Source organism: Anolis carolinensis, chromosome 6 (assembly GCF_035594765.1).
Source record: "Anolis carolinensis isolate JA03-04 chromosome 6, rAnoCar3.1.pri, whole genome shotgun sequence".
Taxonomy (NCBI): domain Eukaryota; kingdom Metazoa; phylum Chordata; class Lepidosauria; order Squamata; family Dactyloidae; genus Anolis; species Anolis carolinensis.
In genome coordinates, this window is record NC_085846.1 from 76,102,257 (window position 1) to 76,125,941 (window position 23,685).

Here is a 23,685-nt window from a genome sequence, read left to right on the forward strand (position 1 = left end):
GAATGGAGAAGTCCATGGGTATGTGATAGTTCTGTGTGAGAATCAGAGCAGCCCTTCTAGAAACTTTCGCATGAATCAGATTAACTGTCTAAGAAATCACTAAGGCTGAGGTGCATATCTTAACAAGAATAATGAAGGAGAGGAGGAAGGAGGGAGGGAGGAAGGCACATACATCAGCGGAAAAGCAAGAGAACATGAGCAAAGAGACAATATTCCAGGGAAAGAAGAAAGGGTCTCACATAACAGTACTGGAGCTCTGGTGGTGCAGTGAGTTAAACCCTTATGCTGGCAAGACTGATGACTTGAAGATTGGCTTGCTAACCTGAAGGTTGCCAGTTTGAATCCAACCTGGGGAGAGCGCAGATGAGCTCCCTCTATCAGCTCCAGCTCCATGTAGGGACATGAGTGAAGCCTCCCACAAGGATGGTAAAAACATTTAAAAAAAACCATCCGGGCATCCTCTGGACAATGTCCTTGCAGATGGCCAATTCTCTCACACAAGAAGCAACTTGCAGTTTCTCAAGTCATTCCTAACACACACAAAAACACATTACCAGCAAAAGAGAAGAAAAAATATGGGAAACAGAACTATATAGAGATGCCTTCACCTCACAATTATTTATTAACATCTCTTGGAACACAAAACAGAATCTGACTTTAAAGAAAAATAGCAACTTACCTTAAGCCATTTTTCCTCGCAGATGGCATAGCTGTATTGGACCTAGAATTATCCTGCCTTTTGAAGAAGCAGTATTGTCTCAACTGCTCCTACAAACTTCTGCCCCAAAATGAAAACATCCCTTTGAGAACCAAATGCCAGAGTAACTTATCAGGGACCTGTCCTTCTAGACATGATAATGTACTGACTATTTTATGATTCAGTTCGCCAGCTTCTGAGCCAGCTGCCAATAAAGTGGGTGAGTTGGTAGAGGAGTCTATTCTATACATGAAAAAGAGTGGAGTGGCCAGGTAAAGAACCTGTTTCTCCTCACCTTACCGTGATGCTCTCCACTGTTTTAAGCAGCTTTCTTGGGCCTTTGCTCTTCTGTTGCCGCCTTTCTGTTTTCTCTTATGACTGTAAAGTTAAAAAAAGAAGTTAGCATTACCTGTTTGGACCTGTGCAAATTTAGCTTCCTTGACTGACCTGAATGCAAGTTTACCCATAAGCCTGATTACATTTACCTTGGTTGATCCCGGTCATTCTGGTGCCCACCCACTTCCATGCCCTCAGATGCTTTCATAAAAAAAGGCAAGAGAACACATTATCACTTTTGGCTAGTTCATATCCAAACCCTTGGGTTAGATTTGATGATCAACTCTATGTAAACTGATTGCGACCTTGTGGTTCCTAACAAGATAATTGTTGTGGGAAGGGAATCTAATTTCTTCATTTGCAGAATCTGAATTCATCAGCTGCAAGCAAGAATTTTGTAGCTCCTAGTTATCTGTCAAAAGAAGGTCTTGTTTTATTTTTAACTGCAGCAAAATCTCTTGATGCGTGAATGTATCACATGCTATTGGGAAATGGGTGAACAACCTACAAGTTTTGGAGTATGCCTTCTTTCATATTCTGTGAAACATTAGAAAAATGGCATCTTACAAGTTTATAATGTTCCTATGGATTATGTCCATTTTTTAAAAATTAAGAAGAAATTCCCATAAGTTGTTAAAATTGTATTGTTCTTTTTGAACTATCAATTTTCATGTCTTTGTGTTCCCTATTGTTTATCTTTCAGTCTCTGTTTATATGTTTATGTATGTGTTTGTGTGTGTCGGTGACACAAATTTATTTACATTCTTGTTATAGATGCAGTTGCTTTTCTGCTAAGCAGGAAGCTGTCATATCTTTGTGTGGTTAATATTCAATACAGATATTCATGAAACAACAACATACTTTGAGTACATCATTTGTAAAATAGTTAAATATTGTCTACTAATTGATATAGACATTGTCATGTAAGGTACTACAGTATTAAGGTATACTAATACGGTTAGTATAATAAACATCCTTTTAAATAGAGAATTTACTGAGTGATACCTTGAGGCAGAATACTGAACATCTGCAGAATGTAATTTCTGAAATTACCATAGGATGTGTAATTAATTATATATAAATAATGTATATTGCAAGAAAGGGAATAATGTCTTGTATGCCACATTCGTAATAATTGCATATCTGTGCTTATCCCAAGTAGGAAATGTAACTAAAAAAAACACTGATGTATGCTTGTTACAGGTATTGATTCCACCTCAGAAGAAAAGTGGAACAAGTATGTTTTCAGATGAGTCTTTTGCAAGTTACAATTGCCTGACTTTGTTGGAATTTTAGTAGGATGTTTCAGATAAGGTTCTTATCTTGGGGTCACCTTATTCTCAAACATTAAATTTTGTATAGCATTCTAGACAAAGTTATATTTCATTTTTAACCTTCTGGTTTCCTTCTCCTACCGCTTTTGCCACTTTTTCTTATCAGAAAATAAAAGATAGAATAACTACATGATTGGTTTTAATTAGTAGTATTTTGAGCCTTTTGTTGGAAATATCCAATTAATAATAATGCTATGTTTTCCTACCACTTCTTCAATCAGAGAACTGGCTAAAGAGGAAAAGATAGGATAGCTGAACAACATTATTTAATGAGTGATGCTAGAAACCCTCTCTTTGGAAATATGCTCCATGGCCTTAGATTACAGTAATGGTAGAAAAATGAGGTTATCTATCAAACAAACAAATGTCAAGGGGCTGTGTGTGTGTGTGTGCAAATGTGGGTGGGTTTATTTCATCTGTACTCCTTAGTTCTTCATTCTGTATACTGATATTCATAGCTCAGGAAACATAATTTTACCTCTATCCTTCCCCTTCACTTTTATTAATAGTTTCAGGTTGCACTTATTTTAGGCTTCTAACAGCTCTAACACAACCACTTGAAACATTATCTTGGGTTCATATGCATGCAGAATTGGATTATTTTCCTCCACAGTACTTTTCCTGTCGCTTCCCAAAGGGAAGTGAAAAATGAACAATTGAAATGTTACTGTTGATCCTGCAAAAAATGGCAAATTGATTATTTCCTCATATTGGAGGGAGGTTGGAAAGTTAGGACCACAATATTCTTTTCCCATCCACTGCTTGATGTTGGTTTGGTTCTTTTCTTTATTTTATATATTTTTCCCCTGGGGACAGACAGAATACTTGTTGCTTGGCAACCTGTAAGTGTTTCCTTTCCTGGAAATGGCAAAACAAGCAGATGGGGTTGAAATTCAATGGTCGTGCTAATAACTCCCCCAGAAGGCATTTCAGCTATCTGAGGCATTTGCTGCCTTGTTCACCCTGCGACTGCCCGCTTCATCTTTTCTGGCCTGCAGAAGGACATAAGTTGCATCTGACAGCTGGCCACATGGTGCCCTCCTCCTGAAGCAACTTAATAAGCACAGATGTCCTGCTAGCTTCAATGCAGTTGGAAAGCTGTTAAGTGTTAGAGTTTGGGAGCCTAAACTGCTAGACCTGTCATCAGTTGGAATACAGCAGTGAAATCATGCCATTCATTTTCTTTCTTAGGAGATATATATATATTCTGTACCTTCCTATTTTTGTAGTTAAGATCTTTTACAAAATTGCTGCTGTCCATCTTCGGTACCTGCTGCTGCCATAGTGATCTGAGTGCTCTCTCTGGCACAACTAATAAAGCATACTGAGGATATTGTTTTTAGATCTTTCCCAGACTAAGGAAAACAGGCTACTGCTGCCTCCATTTATGTGTATATGCACACGAATAGAGACATTTTAAAGTAAATTGTTCCATCTTTGTTATTGTGGGAAGCTCATCTTTCTTTTAAAGACCAATGCAAACAATCACATTGATTTTGTGCAAAAAATAATACAATGTACAGTAGAGTCTCACTTATACAACATAAACAGGCCGGCATAACGTTGGATAAGTGAATATGTTGGATAATAAGGAGGGATTAAGGAAAAGCCTATTAAACATCAAATTAGGTTATGCTTTTACAAATTAAGCACCAAAACATCATGTTATATAACAAATTTGACAGAAAAAGTACTCCAATACGCAGTAATGCTACCGTGTTTCCCCGAAAATAAGACAGTGTCTTATATTAATTTTTGCTCCCAAAGATGCTCTAGGTCTTATTTTCAGGGGATGTCTTGTTTTTCCATGAAGAAAAATTCACATTTATTGTTGAACAAAAAAATGAACATTTATTATATACTGTACAATAGTTGTCATCACAAACCAGCATAACCAGACAAACTGTCAAGAATTTCTTGTTACTACCAATATTTCCATGTACAACACTCTATGGTACGTACATTTACCAATCCTGTATGCTTTGGTGTTCTGTTCGGCGGGCATGCTTCCAAACAAAAACTTTGCTAGGTATTATTTTCAGGGGAGGCCTTATATTTAGCAATTCATCAAAACCTCTACTAGGTCTTATTTTCTGGGGATGTCTCATTTTAGGGAAAACAGGGTATGTAGTAATTACTGTATTTACGAATTTAGCACCAAAATATCACGATGTTCTGAAAACATTGACTACAAAAATGTGTTGAATAATCCAGAACATTGGATAAGTGAGTGTTGGATAAGTGAGATTCTACTGTAGCATGATTTTTGCTTCTGACTTATTAATGTCATTTCCTAAGTGGTTCTGTCATAAAAACATGGGGGGAAAGTCTATTAAACTGCAAAAACTTTGTTTTTGTGAGACATCCTGTAGCATATTTTGCTATAGGTTTCCCATGAATATCTCCTAGAGCAGTGGTTCTTAACCTGGGGTCCCCAGATGTTTTTAGCCTTCTATTCCCAGAAATCCTAACAGCTGGTAAACTGGCTGGGATTTCTGGGAGTTGTAGGCCAAAAACATCTGGGGACCCCAGGTTGAGAACCAATGTCCTAGAGTCTCAACCAGTTCAGCATAGTTTGTGGCAGCAACAAAAACAAAGTTTCTGAAGTGTAACAACTATAATCAAAGTAAGTACCACACAATTAAATAGGAATTAGACTTTCAAACCAGAAACAGATAATGTTTCAAATTTTGTTACATAATGCAATCACTGTTCAGTATTCCCTTGTGAGCAGGGTTGCCAGGGGAAATAAGGAGCAGGATACAAAAGCAAGAAAAATCCACACAATCCCTTATTTCACCCAGCAACCCCACATGTGAAAATATATTTAAATAAGTCTTCATTGGAGCTGGCAGGGAGACAGTCTCCAATACAGAATTATAGCAGTTTGATAGCACACCAACTGCCTTGACTCCATCCTATGGAATTCTGAGATTTGTAGTTTGTTGTGTCACCAGACCTCTCTGACAAAGAAGGATAAATTCTCACAAAACTACAAATCTCATAATGTCTTAGAATTGAGTCATGGTAGGTAATGTGGTGTCAAACTGTGGTGTATACAGCCAGAGTAAAAACTGGAAGTTATTTCAGCAGATGTTGTTTGTTACCTGGCTGCATAGCCAAACAACACCTCCTGAAATTTCCTCTTCTACACAAACATTGAAGGGTAAGGAGCCCTCTCCAGTTTTCAATCTAACAACCCTATCTTCACTATATGGCCAATGCACATCTGTGAGACAGGACTTCCCCTTATAAGCTCAAAAGAAACTGTAGCTTCTCTTTTCCAATAAGTATGCAAGCACACATGAACCCCAGGAGAGTTAAAGGAAAAGGCTAATCTGTGAACTATTAAAAGAGTGGTTGAGCATCAAATGAAAACATTTGAATGGGAACTTCATTCTATAGGTAGGCTTGTAGACACTGCATGTTGCACATCTAGACAAATTGAGGAGATAGGAACACAACAGCTGTAATGAATCCTTTGGCAACCCACTCATTACAGGCCAATTTTAACATGCCAGAGATCATGTCTGTGTGAGAAGAAATTCTCATCAGTTGTGGTAAGCAATTTGACTTTTAAGGATTTGATTCTTTGCTGATTTGATTAAAATGTTCTCCTAGGGATCCCTAGGTCCTTCAATGCAACTCTGTGGTCGACATTTGGCAGACGTTGACCATAAGGTCATGCTGGATGACTAGAGATTTCTAGAGAACTGTGCTCTCAAGTTTATAAAAGTATTTTAATTAGCTATTCTTTTTCATTTTTATAGAGGTCCTGTGCCCGTAACCCCAGTGAATGTGGGGGGCTGACTGGAGTCACAGGTTCTCTGTGTGTGGTATCTTCCTTATTAACTGAAGTTATTTCCATTGCCAATGCAAACTGGAGTGAAGCAGAGAGGATAGTATCTGAATTTTAACTGGTTTGGTCACTAGGTTTATTGGTTACAACAGAGTGAGCAATTACAGCCTTCCAGAGGTTGTTGGTCTACAAGTTTAGAAATCTTAGCTAGCATAGCCAGTGGGGAGGAATGCTGGCAGTCACTATCCAAAAACATTTACTAACATAGTTGTCCACCCCTGGTCTATATCTTTTTTGATACGGCACAAGGAGTTATTCCTATTATCCTCCAAGAGTGATTTATGACGGGGGCACATGAGAGTGATGGGATCATCTAGCAGACTGAGATCTACACTGTCCTCCTTGGTTCTTCCCAGTATTATGTATATTGCAGGAATATTAACCCAAAAACTATGTTGGGTTGTACCATGTGGAAATTTCCCATTCAGCCTTGGCTAGCATTATGTGACCTGGTCTTATTCCAGCATATCACATGATTGTGTAGGATACCAATAACTTCTGGCATTCATATAAAAGTATATACCTGTTGAATATAGTTTCCATTCAAATGCCCTCATTTGCTGATCATCTACTGAATAGTGAAAATTCGTTCAGGAAGAAACGTAATATTTCTGCCAGCTACAGAAATGGGTTGCTCTCGAAGTCAAACATTTCATCTCCTTATAATGTGACTAACTTTAATGTATTATAGAAAAGATTATGAAAACAAGCAATGCAAAACCTTATAATACTCATAGACAATACTCATAGACTCATAGACAATACTGTTTCCACCTGGAAATAGTTAGAAAACCTGATGTTTTTGCAGAGCCTTGGTAAGCTGTGGCTTATAACACTGAATAATTACAATCTGACATAGCAAGAGTAAACACTCAAAGTCCTTGAAACTATTGGATTCAGTCTTGTCACTATTTACCTGGAAATAAACCTGATTGTATTTAATAGGAATTAGCTCTGTATAGACATAAGGGCCTAAATATCCCAAAGGCACCAAAACCCATCATACCTTGGAAACTAAGCAGGGACAGCTCTGGTTATTACCTGAATAGGAGATTGCCAAAGAAATGTCAGATGTAGTAGGCTGCATTTCAAAGGAAACACACTGGCAAACTCACTTCCAGGGATTCTTTAGCTAAGAAAACTCTATGAAATTAATGGGATTGCAATAAATTGATAGGCAACTTCAAATTGCATACGCTGACAGTTATATTATAAGAGAGAAATAAATCATTGGGTGTACTATCTACCTAACTTTCACTTTGGGATTGAAGGAATTGAAAGAAAGCTCTTTTAGAATTTTAGGTGAAATACTTCCCTTATGAATAGTAAATACATATTTTTTGCTCTTTTTCCTTTCTAATGTATCGGATCATGATAGCGCACTCATGTTCATTTTAACATTATCATATGTTTCAGATAGACAGATAGTACACTTGTTTGCAGTTTGCTGAGGTACCTAGAATTTTGTCCTAGAAACATCTGCACTTCTCTAAACTATGACACAAGAGCTATCAGCTGAGAATTATACCTCACCAAATTACAAATCCCAAGATTTCAAAGTTGAATAATTTCAGAGAGTTGAAATGGTACCAAATTGTGGTGACCTCCAACCATAAAATTATTTTCGTTGCTACTTCATAACTGTAAATTTGCTACTGTTATGAATCATAATGTAAATATCTGATATGCAGGATGTATTTTCATTCACTGGACCAAATTTGGCACAAATACCCGATACGCCCAAATTTGAATACTGGTGGGGTTGGGGGGATTTATTTTGTTATTTGGGAGTTGTAGTTGCTGGGATTTATAGTTAACCTACAATCAAAGAGCATTCTGAACTCCACCAACGATGGAATTGAACCAAACTTGGCACAGAGAACTCCCACGACCAACAGGAAATACTGGAAGGGTTTGGTGGGCATTGGCCTTGAGTTTTGGAGTTGTAGTTCACCTACATCTAGCGAGCACTGTAGACGCCAAACCATGATGGATCTGGACCAAACTTGGCACAAATACTCAATATGCCCAAATTTGAACACTGATGGAGTTTGGGGAAAATAGACCTTGACATTTGGGAATTGTAGTTGCTAGAATGTATAGTTCACCTACAATCAAGAAGCCCCTTCAACCCTACCAATGATAGAATTGGGCCAAACTTCTCACACAGAACCCTCATGACCAACAGAAAATACTGGAGGGATTTGGGTTCCTAAAATAATCAGAAATACATTTTCTGATGGACTGGCGACCCCTCTGAAACCCCTTCACAACCCCCACAGGGTTCCCAACCCCCAGGTTGAGAAAGCTGATCTAAAGCATGTAGAGTTGTATGGTACATCTTTTATGTTGTAAACAAAGTGTAAATATATCTTAGGAAAATCTAAAGAACAATTAGAGTTGCATTTTACAGTAATGCATTTTATAGTAATTCATTTTACATACATGGTTGCTAATATGCATGAATACATTTGTAAGAAACATTATTGTGTGCCTTCAAATCCTTCTGACTAATGGCAACCCAAACCCAGACTTATCATGGGTTTTTCAGATTCACCCAAGATCCTCCAGTGGGTTTCCTTGGCCAAGCGAGGAATTGTACCCTGGTTTCCAAGTCATTGTTCCTAAGAACATGGTAAATGTCATTTGAGGACACTATGAGCCAAAGCATTGCCATGCAAAGGCACTGCCATGCAAAGCCAATGGATTCTTACCAGGCGTTTTCCTAATGTACTACTGACAAAGTCAAGTTGAAATAAACTTGCAACTTCTGGCCATTTTTCTTCAGTTTGGTTCACTTCTCTAAAGTGGTTCTTTCGATGACAGCTGAGAATATCCAAAGTCGACATAGCTTATCTTAATTTTTGAATATCAACTTCATTGAAATTTCTTGAGTGACAAGTAGACAATTGTCAATTTACAATATGTGAAACCTGGATATGAGATAAATATGAGACTGATACATTTTCACCAACCAGTCTTATAAACTTCTGGGTTAGAGTAAGGTGTATTGGTTGGTCTTACTCATACCCTTTTGCACAAATGCAAAAAGAAGCCATTCTGATTTCACTGATGCATGACTAGGTTGATATTTATTCAGGTAATATGCATAGTTTATTCAAGTTGGTTTCATGCAGATCCTCATATGATATTTCAATGGCATTTAGAACACCAATCATGACTAATCAAACCATCTGCATCAGATTTTCCTGACTGGAAACTGTCGGAAATATTTCCTTCAGGAAACTGAATTTGTATCTACACTGAAAGTTACGTGCTTATAATTAATTATTGAATGCTTTTGAATATAAACTTGAAACTTTTAAGTTGCACTTGCACTGAAAGTTGGATTTTATAATTAACAATCAAATATTGTAGTATGTAAATTTGAAACTATTGAGTTGCAACTATGCTGAAAGTTACATATATGAAATTAACTGTCAAATATTTTGTTTGTAAACTTTAAACCGTTGAGTTGCATCTACACTGAAAATAAGATGTTTATAATTAATTACTGAATATATTGTATGTAAACTTGTACCTGGTTAAGTTGCATTTACACTAAAATTATCAAATACAGTAGAGTCTCACTTATCCAACCTTCGCTTATTCAGTGTTCTGTATTATCCAACGCAGTCTGCCTTTTGGTAGTCAGTGTTTTTGTAGTCAATGCGTTCAATACCTTGCAATGTTTTGGTGCTAAATTCGTAATACAGTAATTACTACATAATGTTACATTGAATTGAACTGCTTTTTCTGTCAATTTGTTGTAAAACATGATGTTTTGGTGCTTAATTTGTAAAATCATAATGTAATTTGACATTTAATAGGCTTTTCCTTGATCCCTCTTTATTATCCAACATTTTCGCTTATCCAACGTTCTGCCAGGCCGTTTATGTTGGATAAGCAAGACTTTACTGTATTTTGTATATGAAATGATTACACTATGTAACAAAATTTGATTTTTTTTCTGTTCCTGGTTTGAAAGTATCATTTCCTGTTTAATTGTGTGGTACTAACAATGAAAGTAGTTGTTATACAGTAGAGTCTCACTTATCCAAGCTAAACGGGCAGGCAGAAGCTTGGATAAGCGAATATCTTGGATAATAAGGAGGGATTAAGGAAAAGCCTATTAAACGTCAAATTAGGTTATGATTTTACAAATTAAGCACCAAAACATCATGTTATACAACAAATTTGATAGAAAAAGTAGTTCAATGCGCAGTAATGTTATGTTGTAATTACTGTATTTACAAATTTAGCACCAAAATATCACGATATATTGAAAGCATTGACTATAAAAATGGCTTGGATAATCCAGAGGCTTGGATAAGCGAGGCTTGGATAAGTGAGACTCTACCGTACTTCTGAAATTTCATTTTTGTGGCTGTCACAAGCTATGTTGAATTGGGTGAGGCTCCATGAGATATTGATTGAAAACTATAGCAAAATGTGGTGCAGGATGTCCTTTAGAAAAAATAAACTTTTTCTATAGAACCAATCAGGAAATGACATTTATAATCCAGAAATGAAAATCGTGTTACATAGTTTTATTTAATATCTTCACTGAAAGTTAGATATTTATACATTACCTGTTGGGTATTTTGTACGTAAACTTGAAATAGCAGCATTCATTTCATGCATGCATATATTGTTGCCATGTTTTCTTCCTTTTCTCCCTCTCTCGATCAAAATATAAGTGAATACAATCGTGTAAAAACTATGTGATGACATTGCTACTGTCTGCTACGTGCATGAGGCGAGCGGGGTTAAAACTCCTAAGGTAGGAGTAGCACCTGATTCTACCCCGAGGCCACAAAGCTAAGCAGAGAGCGGCAATAGTAGAAAGACCGGAACTGCTAAGCATGCCCACATAAGAATGTTAGCATTAGGTAACCGAGTATCCCTCAGGTCAGCCTACAATAAGAGCAAAGTCAAACAAGGCTGAATCCTTGATGTTTTGTGTTTTAAGCATCTGAAAATTGTTCATGACCAGCTTCGACCCAGAAGACCTCAAATGATCATATGAGCAAGGCAATAAATTGGTGGTAACATGCCCAGGCCCCATGTTCTATGCGTAGCTCTGGTGAAAGCTGCATCTAGTCGCTCTACCTGTGTACCCTAGTCCTAACTACCTGCCTTTGCTGGATTTAATAGAAGGGAAACTGGTATATTTCACGGCACTGCATGGAAGCTGACCATGGTGGCTGAAAGTACATGGCTGAAAACCTCCACATCGTACCGGTGCTCTCAGGTGGCGATGCATGTGAATTCCACCCGGCCGAGAGAAATGGGGAAACACTTACTTTCCAGAACTCCACAGCTAAGCAAGATCTTGGCAATGCCAACAGCTTGTCAACAAGTGTTTGTCAAGTCTCCAGAACGTGGCCTTCCATCCTGGGATGGACTGATGCACTTTCCTGACAGGAAATATAAGTGGAATATCATAGATATAGCAGAGAACCATTTGTGTAAGAAAAGGTACTGTGAAAATAACAATATGCTGAGGACTGGACACCAGCCTACACAATTTCTACATGCTTCAACAGCATGGACTAACTCAGTTTTCCTGCCAGGCCATACAGATCTGACCATTCAAGGCATTTCAAATGCCGAGGAGTACCAAATCCAAGAAACAAAATGTAAAGGTAATTAGAATGGCGATACAAAGACCAGCAAACTGTTATAACAAGTTCAATGTGTATGTAATTTAGTCAAGCCATAAATAGAAAAAAATGTGTGATATTAATAGTAACTACTGTCATTGTTAATATTCTTTTAAAGCAATCATTTACTTAAATTTATTGTACCATTTGTTGCATTGTTTGGAGTGATTGTGCTGTCAGTTGTGGTTATTTTGGTGGTAATTTACTTTTCCATTAAGAAACAAAAACGCTAAGCCGAAAGACACTCGAAAGCGCTTATGTAAAAGCACTAAATGGGATGATATCACTTACCGGCATCATCAATATCCAATTTAATTAGTTCTTTTTTTCCCCTGTTGGATTTATGCTAATATTGATTCATATATTGTTTGGGCTTTAATATACTGAATAATAATAGTAAGTGAGATGACAAGAGTATTAAGTGTTCTGTTCTTGTTTGTCCGGGTAAACGCAATTCAGCCTCAAAGCAGATGTAATTATCTCCTTTGGAAAGCAGTAGTGTTTTTAAAATGGATATTCCTGTTTTATTTTGGTTAGAATTTGTTATCCATTAATGTTCTTGCCTTTCAAAAAAAAAAAGTCTCTGGGCATCCTGCTGCAAGAGGAGGGGCCAGAAGTTGTTTTCTTCTTCTTAAATCCTTGCGTCACATTGGGAGGTAAGATTATCATGTCACAAAGGCTATCACCTCATGAAAAAGTTAAACTGGTCTAAGTACCTGATTTCTTCAGATTTGGTAGCCCTTTACCTCAGAAGTCCTCCCTGCTGACAGATGTCAGGTGTTGATCGCTTTAACATCTTAGCACGAACTGTCTGAAGGTTCCAGACAATTCCACCTATTTATTTAGGTTACAATTATCCATCCTGTTTCATTGCTAAATGTGTGAAAACATCTCCCCTCTCAATGAGGAAGGGGTGAATAAAAGAGTTGCCAAGTGATAAGCACTCTAATCAGCTAATATCTCGGTTAGAAACATGTGGACCGAATAAATATGGTGGCCTTTGGTATGGAGCCTTGCTTAACATAACTGGTTGGAGCTGCCTTTTGGAAACTGTTAAAACTAACTCGGAAAGCAGTCTGTGTGCTTATTTAATCACACATGTTCCTGTTTTCTTCTCTAATAAGTTTATATTCAGTGTAACTGACAATGCAAAACAATTCATGAATGTCACTTCTGAGAATTGAAGCATTAATGAAAGTTCAAAAAATATTGTCTGTTGTCTTGAGTAATGATCAACATCTTGTATTGGCATATTGGTAGCTTTCGTCTAGTTTATTTCAATGGAACCTTTGTGTATGCTTTATGTTATGGCAGTAATATAAACTTGTTCTTCATCTCCATCAGTCTAACATGACTGGTGGATATTCTTCTGGATAATATTGAGTAAATAACATCTATTAGCCTATTTAAAGAGGACATTACTGCCTTTCAAAAGGTACGTTATTAAGTGAATGGTCGAACATTCTGTTATAGTAATGGGAATTGCATTTAATATGGTTCTGTGTGTGAAGAGAATAGTCTTTTTACAAATACGACAATTTCTCCAAATACCATTAAAATTGTAACTTTTCCAAACTGTGGTCGAAAACCATAAAAGACTTGGGAGCTCAAGATTATCATGTCACAAAGGCTATCACCTCATGATATTCTAAGGAGGTTTTGTAGTGAAAATTGTTCGTACATTACAGTAGAGTCTCACTTATCCAAGCCTCGCTTATCCAAGCCTCTGGATTATCCAAGCCATTTTTGTAGTCAATGTTTTCAATATATTGTGATATTTTGGTGCTAAATTCATAAATACAGTAATGACAACATAACATTACTGCGCATTGAACTACCTTTTCTGTCAAATTTGTTGTATAACATGATGTTTTGGTGCTTAATTTGTAAAATCATAACCTAATTTGATGTTTAATAGGCTTTTCCTTAATCCCTCCTTATTATCCAAGATATTCGCTTATCCAAGCTTCTGCCTGCCCATTTAGCTTGGATAAGTGAGACTGTACTGTATTTATAATTTTTATTCTATTTAAAGTTTTCCTACCTCACTATTTAGCCACAAAGGCTCTCTTAGCAGCTTACAAAACATATGACCTGCATTGCATAAAGATAGTTTTCTTGTAGAAAATTGTAACCTACGCTATTGTCATATCATTTGCTTGGAAGTAATTGATTGGCGTAAGATCTGAATTCATATTTCTTGAATACTGCCATTTGAGTCTATTATCCATGGAATGTTTTATGATACTAAACATCACTCCCCACCATATTTATACAAAATATAAAATGCCATGCAAGTGCCCTTTTTTCCCCTGGGGGAACATGGCATTAGGAATCTGATAAAAGTAGATGAATGTATGTGGAGGAAAAGAAATGCTTTTGTCCTCTCTGCATTACCTTTTGCATTCTTTGTAAGTCAACAATGTTTACTTCTGAATTGTACCAAATAAATGTGAAGTGATTTTCACTTGAAACAAGGCTATGAAATCTTTAACTAAGATACAGAAAACATTTTTCAGAAATATGCAAGAAATGTGCCTTTTGAATATTGGCACTATTTGTGCTGGCAGAAATGAAGAAGTCAAAAACAGCTGGTTCACAATCAGTTTCCTTTAGTTGTGTGTCTCACACACAACCCTAAACTCAAAATGTTTTGTTGTGTATAAGCTATTATCTGACACTCTTAAATGTTTAATTTGTATTACTTCAATTAGTGTCTGTTTTTGCAACTGGAACTCAAATGTCTACCCAAAAATCAGGGAAAATGTTTTCACTTACTCAATTTTGGATGGCTTCTTTGGTTTCTTTGCCCTAAGAAAGGCCTAGTAGACAAAGCGCACCAAAATCTGTGGACCATTGGCTTCAGTTCATTCAATTTGGTGGTTCAGTTTATTAGCTTGCAATGTGTAAATGGCTTCCGCAAACTCATTTATTTAAATCTTTGCATGCTTCAGTAATACTGTAGAATACCACAAACCTTGGTCAGAATAAACATATGGTGCATGTTATGCTGTTGATATTTAAGCAGAAGATAAAAATGAATCTGAATGATTTAAGTTCAAGATGCACTTTAATTTTCTGAAAGGAAATGAGCATCTGTGAATTATTGATGTTCTTGGGTTATGTTTTTAAAGCTTTAAATGCGGTGCAGAGCATGGAGTATCATCATCCAAACAGCATAAACAAAAATTAAAAATCTGCGTACAGTGTGCCAAGGAGTTGGTAGCACTATGTTGTATGTAAATATTAAATAAGGCATGTTAGCTGTAATTTTTAAAATGAAGGCATTTTTACATGGTGTGTAAACTCACAAGGCTACGTTTATATTCCATAGATTTCCCTTGTTTCTTTTTGTGTGCATTGACACTGCTTACTTCAGTCTAGTCATGCAGCAAACCCAGAAGCATGAGCTTGAACAAAACTCAAGGTGCATCTACATTGTAGAATTAATGCGATTTGACACAAATTTAACTACCATGGCTCAGTGATATGTAATCATAAGAGTTGTAGTTTCAGAATGTGAGTGACCCCTTCCCCCTTTGTTAGTTTGTAATGGGCAAAAATCTGCAATCTTTGGCAAAGAATATTCATGCCTCACCAAACTACAACATATGTTCCCAGACTTTGCATGGATATATGAAACTGCAGATAATAGCAAACCCTATTATTTTCATTGGGACAAATAATGGGGCACCAATTAGAGGGTGCAGCTCATACAGGAGACCCAAGTGAACTAGTAAAATTGTGTATAAGCAAAACTATGTTTGACGGTTCTTTGGATATGGGGTGGGGCTATACTGTGCTATGATTTTCCCCAACCATGGGTACCTAAAACCAAAATGGAATTATGTTTTTCAGATTCTGGTTTTGCTACCCTGGTTTTTAAATTTTTTAAATTAACCATAATTTCCAGAGTTTAGATGCAATGAAACTTCAGCTTATTGGTATGGAAAAACTTTTAATTCAGTTGTGTGTGTATGTGTGGAAACAGATGAATCTGAGGCACATGGAGTTCCATGTTTATAGCAGCAAATGATGGTTGTTACATTTGAAGCAGTAAAACCGGCCCAAGGCATGTTCTTATTGGAGTAAGAAGAGCAAATTGTGCTTGTTACCTACTCAATGCAAGGTTAATCATAGCAAAAGCCAGACAACTTATTTCAGTGCATCATGAGGCAGAACATCCTGCAACCTTCTCTTTTATCCCTGGCATGAGAAATGCAGTGTTAACAAATTAAATGACTAGCAATTTAATGTCATTTCATAACACGCTAAGGACATCGTCATATTGAGGTCCGAATCCGTGGGGCAACAGGGAGATTCACCATGCAGCGTGGCGAACCCACGGGGCAGTGGGAGGAAACCATTGCCCTGTGCCCCACATCACCAGTTGTACCCCTTACCCCATCTCATGGGGGGAAACGTCACCGCCCGACTTCTGCCCATTCTTCCCTATGGCACACGGGAAGCTTCCCACGTTTCCAGGGAAGTGTCCTAGCATGTTGCCAGGATTCTTCCTCTACAGAGCCCCACCGGAAGTTGCCTTACGTCATATTATGGCATCTGGCAGGCTCTGTGGAGGAAGCGTCCTGGCAGCATGCTAGGACGCTCATTATTCTCTATGTGATGGGGTCCTAAGTCTGAGGTGGTCATTTCACTTTACCCAATGGTAGTGTTGGTCCTGTGAACATTGATCATTGCATTTTCATCTCCTTTTGAGAGGCATGCTCTTAATGTTGTATCAAGCCTACTGTTTTTTTAAACAAATGCACAGGACTGCTACTTCTGTTATTTTCCCCTCTTCCTGACACAGTGCCTGGACACCCACATTGAAGCCAGGCAACAAAGACACAGGTGTTACTAGGCCTTGAAAAAGCATTTTCCCCTGCCTGGAACTGAGAGTGGGTTCCAGAAACCTCTGTGGGAAACAACATGCATCCATTCTTCCAAGAAGCCCAGAGAAGTACCAGTCAGCATTGTCACCACCTCTTTACCCAGCCCAGGGTAAGTTTCTGCTCCTAGGATAATGGAGAAGGTAGCAGCATCTGACAGAATAGAGGCAAGCAAAAATTTGGTAGAAGTTTTGTGTTCACCTTGAGCTTGGAAAATTCAATTGTTAGTGTCAGCTAGAGTAGGCCCTTTGGGTTAAAGGGAACTTGGTTGGTATATACAAAAGCTGATAGGTGCATTTGAACATTCTTCGCTATGGTAAATACAACCAAATTGATGGTTTAATTCTATATATTAACTTTTGTATGTTATAATAATGAGGACTTGTATACATTCATACAAAAAAGGAGAACATACAAAAGTACAATATATAACTAAACTCTGTGTGTGTGTCTGTGTGTGTGTTGTCAGAGGCTTTCATGGCCGGAATCACTGGGTTGCTCTGAGTTTTCCGGGCTGTACGGCCATGTTCCAGAAGCATTCTCTCCTGACATTTTGCCCACATCTATGGCAGGCATCCTCAGAGGTGAGGTCTGCACAACCTCTGAGGATACCTGCCATAGATGTGGGTGAAACGTCAGGAAAGAATACTTCTGGAACATGTCCTTACAGCCTGGAAAACTCACAGCAACCCCATATATATATATAGGTAAAGGTAAAGGTTTCCCCTGACGTTACGTCCAGTCGTGACCGACTCTGGGGGCTGGTGCTCATCTCCATTTCTATGCCGAAGAGCCGGCGTTGTCCATAAAAACCTCCAAGGTCATGTGGCCAGCATGACTGCATGGAGCGCCGTGTGTATGTGTGTGTGTATACACACACACACATATACATATACATATATATATACACACATACACACACACAACAATAAATACAGACAGTGTGTGTGTGTGTGTGCCTTCAAGTCACCTGTTGACCCATGGGGACCCTATGTATTTCATATAATTTTCTTAGATAAAGAATACTCAGAGTTGGTTTTGCTAGTTCCACCATCTGAAATATAGTCTACAGTAGCTGGTATAATTTGGCAGTCTCCCATCCTAGTACTATCCAAACCTGACCATGTTTAACTTCCAAGATAGGATCTGGTTCTTTAATGATGTGTTGCCCAGCGTGTTGCATAAATATCACATTTTTAAAATTTGTTTTGCCTGATCAATTAGTTCCAAATATTTTTTTGAAAGCAAAAAAGTATTAGCCTGCTTCTCGAAAGAGACCATAAAGGGCCTATCTTCTAGGAAAGGTCTGAGAGCAGCCACTGAGAAAGGCTCCACTTCTCCAAAAATCCTATCTATCTATAACTTCTGGCCCAACAAATTGAAAAGTACCCATTAGCACTGGGCAAGCAGGGCTGAAAGTTGCATCCATTGGACCTTTGAGGAGGTATAGTTAGTACAAATCTTCTGAGGAATTTTATCCATGAAGTGCCAAGCAAGCCATGCATAGCAGGCTGTCAGGTGGTATGGATTTTTTTCTCCTGGGCAAAAGATCCTCAATCACTTGAAACAGTTTTGCTAGCCACCTCTTTGTAGATGCAATGTAAGTAAGTAAAGTAAGTAAGGTGTCAGAGAATAGATTTTTGTTTTGTTTTGCTGCATGCATTTCCAAGAGCTAGTGTTTTCCCCAAAATAAGACAAGGTCTTATACAGTAGAGTCTCACTTATCCAACATTCTGGATTATCCAACACATTTTTGTAGTCAATGTTTTCAATACATCGTGATATTTTGGTGCTAAATTCGTAAATACAGTAATTACTACATAGCATTACTGTGTATTGAACTACTTTTTCTGTCAAATTTGTTGTATAACATGATGTTTTGGTGCTTAATTTGTAAAATCATAACCCAATTTGATGTTTAATAGGCTTTTCCTTAATCCCTCCTTATTATCCAACATATTCACTTATCCAACGTTCTGCCGGCCCGTTTATGTTGGATAAGTGAAACTCTACTGTATTAATTTTTGCTCCAAAAGATGCATTAGGGCTTGTTTCTAGGGGCAGTCTTATTTTTCCAAATTGACTTTTTAAATGAACTATATCTAGGGCTTATTTTTGAAATAGGGCTTATATTTTGAGCATTCTCAGAAATGATGAAAAATCATGATAGGTCTTATTTTCAGGGTCCTGAATGGCAATTGTTTTACCATTTTTAGCCCAGAGGTTCTGTTGCCAAGTCTATCCAGGTTATTTGAGCTTGGGAACAGTTGTGGCATGCTGTCGGATGAGTCAGATCTTTTGAGCTTCATGTTTTCAAAGGCCAATTTAAATCCGGAATTTCACAGAAAGTCTAATATTTATGATGAGATAAACTAAGTTAAGAACATAACTTCAGTCTGATAAACTGGATAAAATGTTCCTTGGTTCACAGTCTGGGTGATAAAATGCAAGACAAGAGTTCTGTTCTTCTTTCAGTTTGAATTTGGTTTGATGTATATGCTATACCATATGGTATAATGTTATATGTGATACCATATGTTAGCATGGTATGAATTGATGTAGAGGCATAATTGGAAACAGCACAACAAGATGCCGCCCACTTTTTGACATTGCACGAAGCGGAAGTGAAATAGCCTATATGTAAATAGAAGAAAGTAGAAGTAGATATTTTTGCCAGATGGGACACATCCTCGAGCGATTTGTCAGTCAGTGGAGGCAGGAGGTTCAAAAGTCAGTGGGCCATTGAATCTGCTCTCGGGTTTAGTCCAAACATTAAAGGAGTCATCCAATCAACTACAAAAAATTATTGACTCTAATGGAGGGAGAAATAAATGTACCAGTTCTAGAGCACGGTGGATATATTTTCCCCACTTCTGCTTGTGTACTAGAAGATAATAGAAATGCACCTTTGCAATAGATCTGTATTGGTGAACCTTTCATTTTGCATAGTAGGGACTTGTTTGGAGGCATAAATAAATAAATAATAAATAAACTTTATTTTTATATCCCGCCCCATCTCCCCGAAGGGACTCGGGGCGGCTCACAACAGGGACAAGCCCGAAACAACAACAACATATTTGACATAAACTTAAAACATTCCAACAATACACAAAATAAAATAATGGACAAATACATTAAAATCCATAAGAGCCAATGCACCAGTGTATATCCTCCCTGCTGGTCCAGCAAAATGTTCACAAAATCCTACCTGTCGAGGTTGAATGCCTGTAAAAAAAAAAAATTATTTTTTTCAAGTCTACTTCCAAATCGTCCATTTTGGTAGAAATTAGATGTCATATTAATCTTAACAGTGACATAAGAGTCTGTTAGGTTTCTAAGGTAAACACCAGAGGAACTTCATATTCACAGTGTGAAATATTCACATATTTCACATGAAAAATCTTCAGCTCATTTTAAAATAAGAATTCTGAATAAATATTGTCCTGACAAAGATCTTTCCTTATTCCAGTTCCAACCCGTTTTGTCATTTGACTTAGCCCTTTCTGAAACAAAATTATGAAATGTTGATTGGTTAACTAGAATTAATGATTTATTAAGGGGTTTGAGGAAAGAACTCTATGAAAATTAGAGCGCCAGAGAACATAAATCAATGTAGAGAGATATATGTTAACAGATTCTACTCCATATTGTAGCTATTGATTTCCCTTCAAGAAGCTGTGTATTTATGCTAGTTGCCTTAGTATACCTAAGAACGAAATCAATTGTTCTTTTAAAAACCAATACACAATTAAATTAGTATGCATGCAGACATGTTCCGTGAGAACAATGAATGCAAAAAATCTTTAATTATGAAGAAAAACTTAATTGAGACGGTTGGGGAAAAGTTCTTTGGCTGAAATACATATAATCTTTATATTTTGCTGTTTCTTATTTTTATAAACTTTTATTACGTTGTCTCTTTTCTGTGCATTTGAGTCCCTAGTTTTGATAGTTTTATATTTTATAATTCAGTAAATTTATTTACAGCAAATCTGTTCAGCAGGTTGAACTCAGATTGATCGTACTTCAGGCAGAACCATTGGAATCTGAACATAACTAACCAAGGGCTCATTGCTTTCCATTGTTATGCTTTCCATCTAAGTCTAATCGAATCTAGATCCAAAAAGTATTTTCTTTTACACATAAATTTGACTTTCAGTCACTTTCAAGCAATTACATAATTCACAAATACCTTAACAGAGTTCACTTTTTAGGAACATTACAGATAACTTCTTTATTTGCTCTTTGTACGTAAGTAGTGTCCAACAGCCATTTGCTAATACTTTATCCACCCCTCCAGTTCTTCAAAGTCTTCTTTATTCTAATGAAGATGAAATGTAAATTATAAATTCTGTTCTCAGATATGACTTGGGCATTTCTTTCCTCCATTACATTTTATATATACCACATTAGGGCTGCATATCTGTTCCAGGACCCATTATGTAATACTGCTTTTGTGTAATCTGGAACCCTATTCTTCTTAACTGAAGTGAGCAATGTCTGACCAAAGCATACCATTGTTAACCAGGGCTAGCTGGCTACAGGTAACACACACTCCCCCTGGTTGCAACAGCTCCATCTGGTGCCAGCTTGTTTCTGGCACAATTTGAACTGCTGGTGATGACCTATAACCTCCTATATGACTCAGGTCCTGGCTATTTGGAAGATGTCACCCTAGACAAACCTGCTCAGGTCCTGAGATCTTCAGGAGAGAGCCTTCTTCCAGTTCCACCACCATTGCAAGCACAGTTGAACACAAGAGATGGTTTTCTTGATGGCTGCCCCTCAACTCTAGAACTCCCTGCCCAGATAAGATAGAATGGCCCCCTCTGCTGTCCTTCCAGTGGCTTTTAAAGAAGAAAGTTCTTTAGATAAGCCAAGGGGGTCCCTTAAGGTATCTGATATTTTAACAGTTTGAAGTATTTTAAGGGATTTTAATTTATTGGTTGTTCACTTCTATTTTAATATTTGTATGTAATGGATTTTAAATGGCAGAGTTTTTTTTAATGTCGTGATCTGCTTTGCATCTCAGTTTACTTACTTACTTACTTACTTAGGCGATCCCTCGTAGCTCGAGGAGGATTGTCTTCCATCTCTGGTATCTTGGGGGTCCTGAGGGTGGGTTTTTAGGTGGCTGAAGAGACCTATTCTTGATCTGCATGTTCTCCCGCAGTGAGGACATCAGTTTCCAGGTGGAAAGTGTTCCTGGTCAGGGTTGGCTTGACGGGCCTTCCTCTTGGCACGTTTCTCCCTTAAGCCCTCCATTCGTACCTCTTCAAACTCCGCAACACTGCTGGTCACAGCTGACCTCGAATTAGAGCGCTCAAGGGCCAGGGCTTACCAGTTGTCAGTGTCTATGCCACAGTTTTTAAGGTTGGCTTTAAGCCCATCTTTAAATCTCTTTTCCTGCCCACCAACATTACATTTCCCGTTCTTGAGTTCAGAGTAGAGTAGCTGCTTTGGGAGACGGTGATCAGGCATTCGGACAAAGTGGCCAGTCCAGCGGAGTTGATGGCGTAGGAGCATTGCTTCAATGCTGGTGGTCTTCGCTTCCTCAAGCACACTGACATTTGTCCGCCTGTCTTCCCAAGAGATTTGCAGGATTTTTCTGAGGCAACGCTGATGGAAACGCTCTAGGAGTTGAGTGTGACGTCTGTAGACCGTCCACGTTTCGCAGGCGTAGAGCAGGGTTGGGAGGACATCATCACCCTTTTCAAGAAAGGGGACAGAACAGACTGCGGGAACTATCACGGTATCTCCCTTCTAACCTCCGCTGGGAAAATTCTTGCATCTCAGTTTAGAGTGGTGGTGTCCAAACTTTGGGCCTCTAGGTGTTTGGGACTCTAACTTCCAGAAGACCCGGCCATTTTATTCAATGTTCAGAAATTCTGGGAACTGATCCAAAACACCTGGAGGACCAAAAGTTGGGCAACACTGATTTAGAGATAAGAGGGGGGGAAATAATAACAGTACTGTAGAATTACTCTAGAACAGTGGTTCTCAACCTGAGTTCCACAAAACCCTGGGGAGATGAAAAAAGGAAAAACTTTGTGATTTCACAATGCTTAGTAAAAAAAAAATCTGGGATAGAATTAGGGTTCCACAGGAAAAATGTCTTCTGAAGGGTCCCATGACAAAAAAGTTTGAGAGCCACTGTCTTAGAGGAAATGCATAAAGAAGCACAATTCTATGGTCAAATTCAGGCAGATCTTCCAGCAGATACTCCAAAAGAAGTTGCCAAGATAATCATGCTATAGAGGGCACTTGTCTTGGCATTTTCTAGGTCCTTCAAGGCAATTCTATGGTATTAAAAACTCTTCTGTATAAATTATGGTTCCCAACCTTTTGTTCTCCACATATTTTGGACTTCAGCTCCCACAATTCCTAACAGCTGGTAAGTTGACTGGGATTTCTGGAAGTTGAAGTCCAAAACACCTGGAGGACCAAAGATTGGGAACCACTGGTGTAAATGCATCCATGTTCAATGAGCACATGTAATCAATGAGCCTATTGTATGCCTGAAAACACTTTATTTTGCTATTTGTTTAGCTTGTGATGTCTAGAAAAACAGTAACTATGCAGAGATAGATGTGTGAGATATTTGTGAATATGCGTCTGTGTGCATGAGTACATGAGCACCCACAAGCGTAGTCCTAGTCAGATATTTATTAACTATGTAAGAAGAAAATGGATTCCTTACCTTAATCACATCTTCATTATCAGTCTCATAGCCTTTCATAAGTGGGGCGATGGAGGGGACATAACATGCTAGCAACATGTTACAAATAACTGTAACATGGTTTTTTGGGTATCCAGCAATACACCTTCTTCTCTTCAGCCTTGTTCCAACCATTACCTGATTGTCTTTTCACCTCAAAAAAACCCCCTTCTGATGCTTTCT

The 23,685-nt window shown here is 37.9% G+C and overlaps 1 protein-coding gene across 8 annotated transcripts in view; it reads left to right on the forward strand.

Moving 5' to 3' along the window:
* The window catches only part of thrb (thyroid hormone receptor beta), a 266,903-nt gene that overhangs the window by 192,067 nt on the left and 51,151 nt on the right, over positions 1–23,685 (forward strand). Inside the window, exon 1 of one of the 8 annotated variants that reach the window (XM_016996725.2) lies at positions 10,493–11,874. The exons of the other annotated variants lie outside the window; for them this stretch is intronic. Within the exon in view, the coding sequence (XP_016852214.1) occupies positions 11,427–11,874 (448 nt within the window). The 5' untranslated portion in view covers positions 10,493–11,426. Of the gene's footprint in view, positions 1–10,492; positions 11,875–23,685 lie in introns of those variants that run through there. 8 annotated transcript variants of the gene reach the window in all.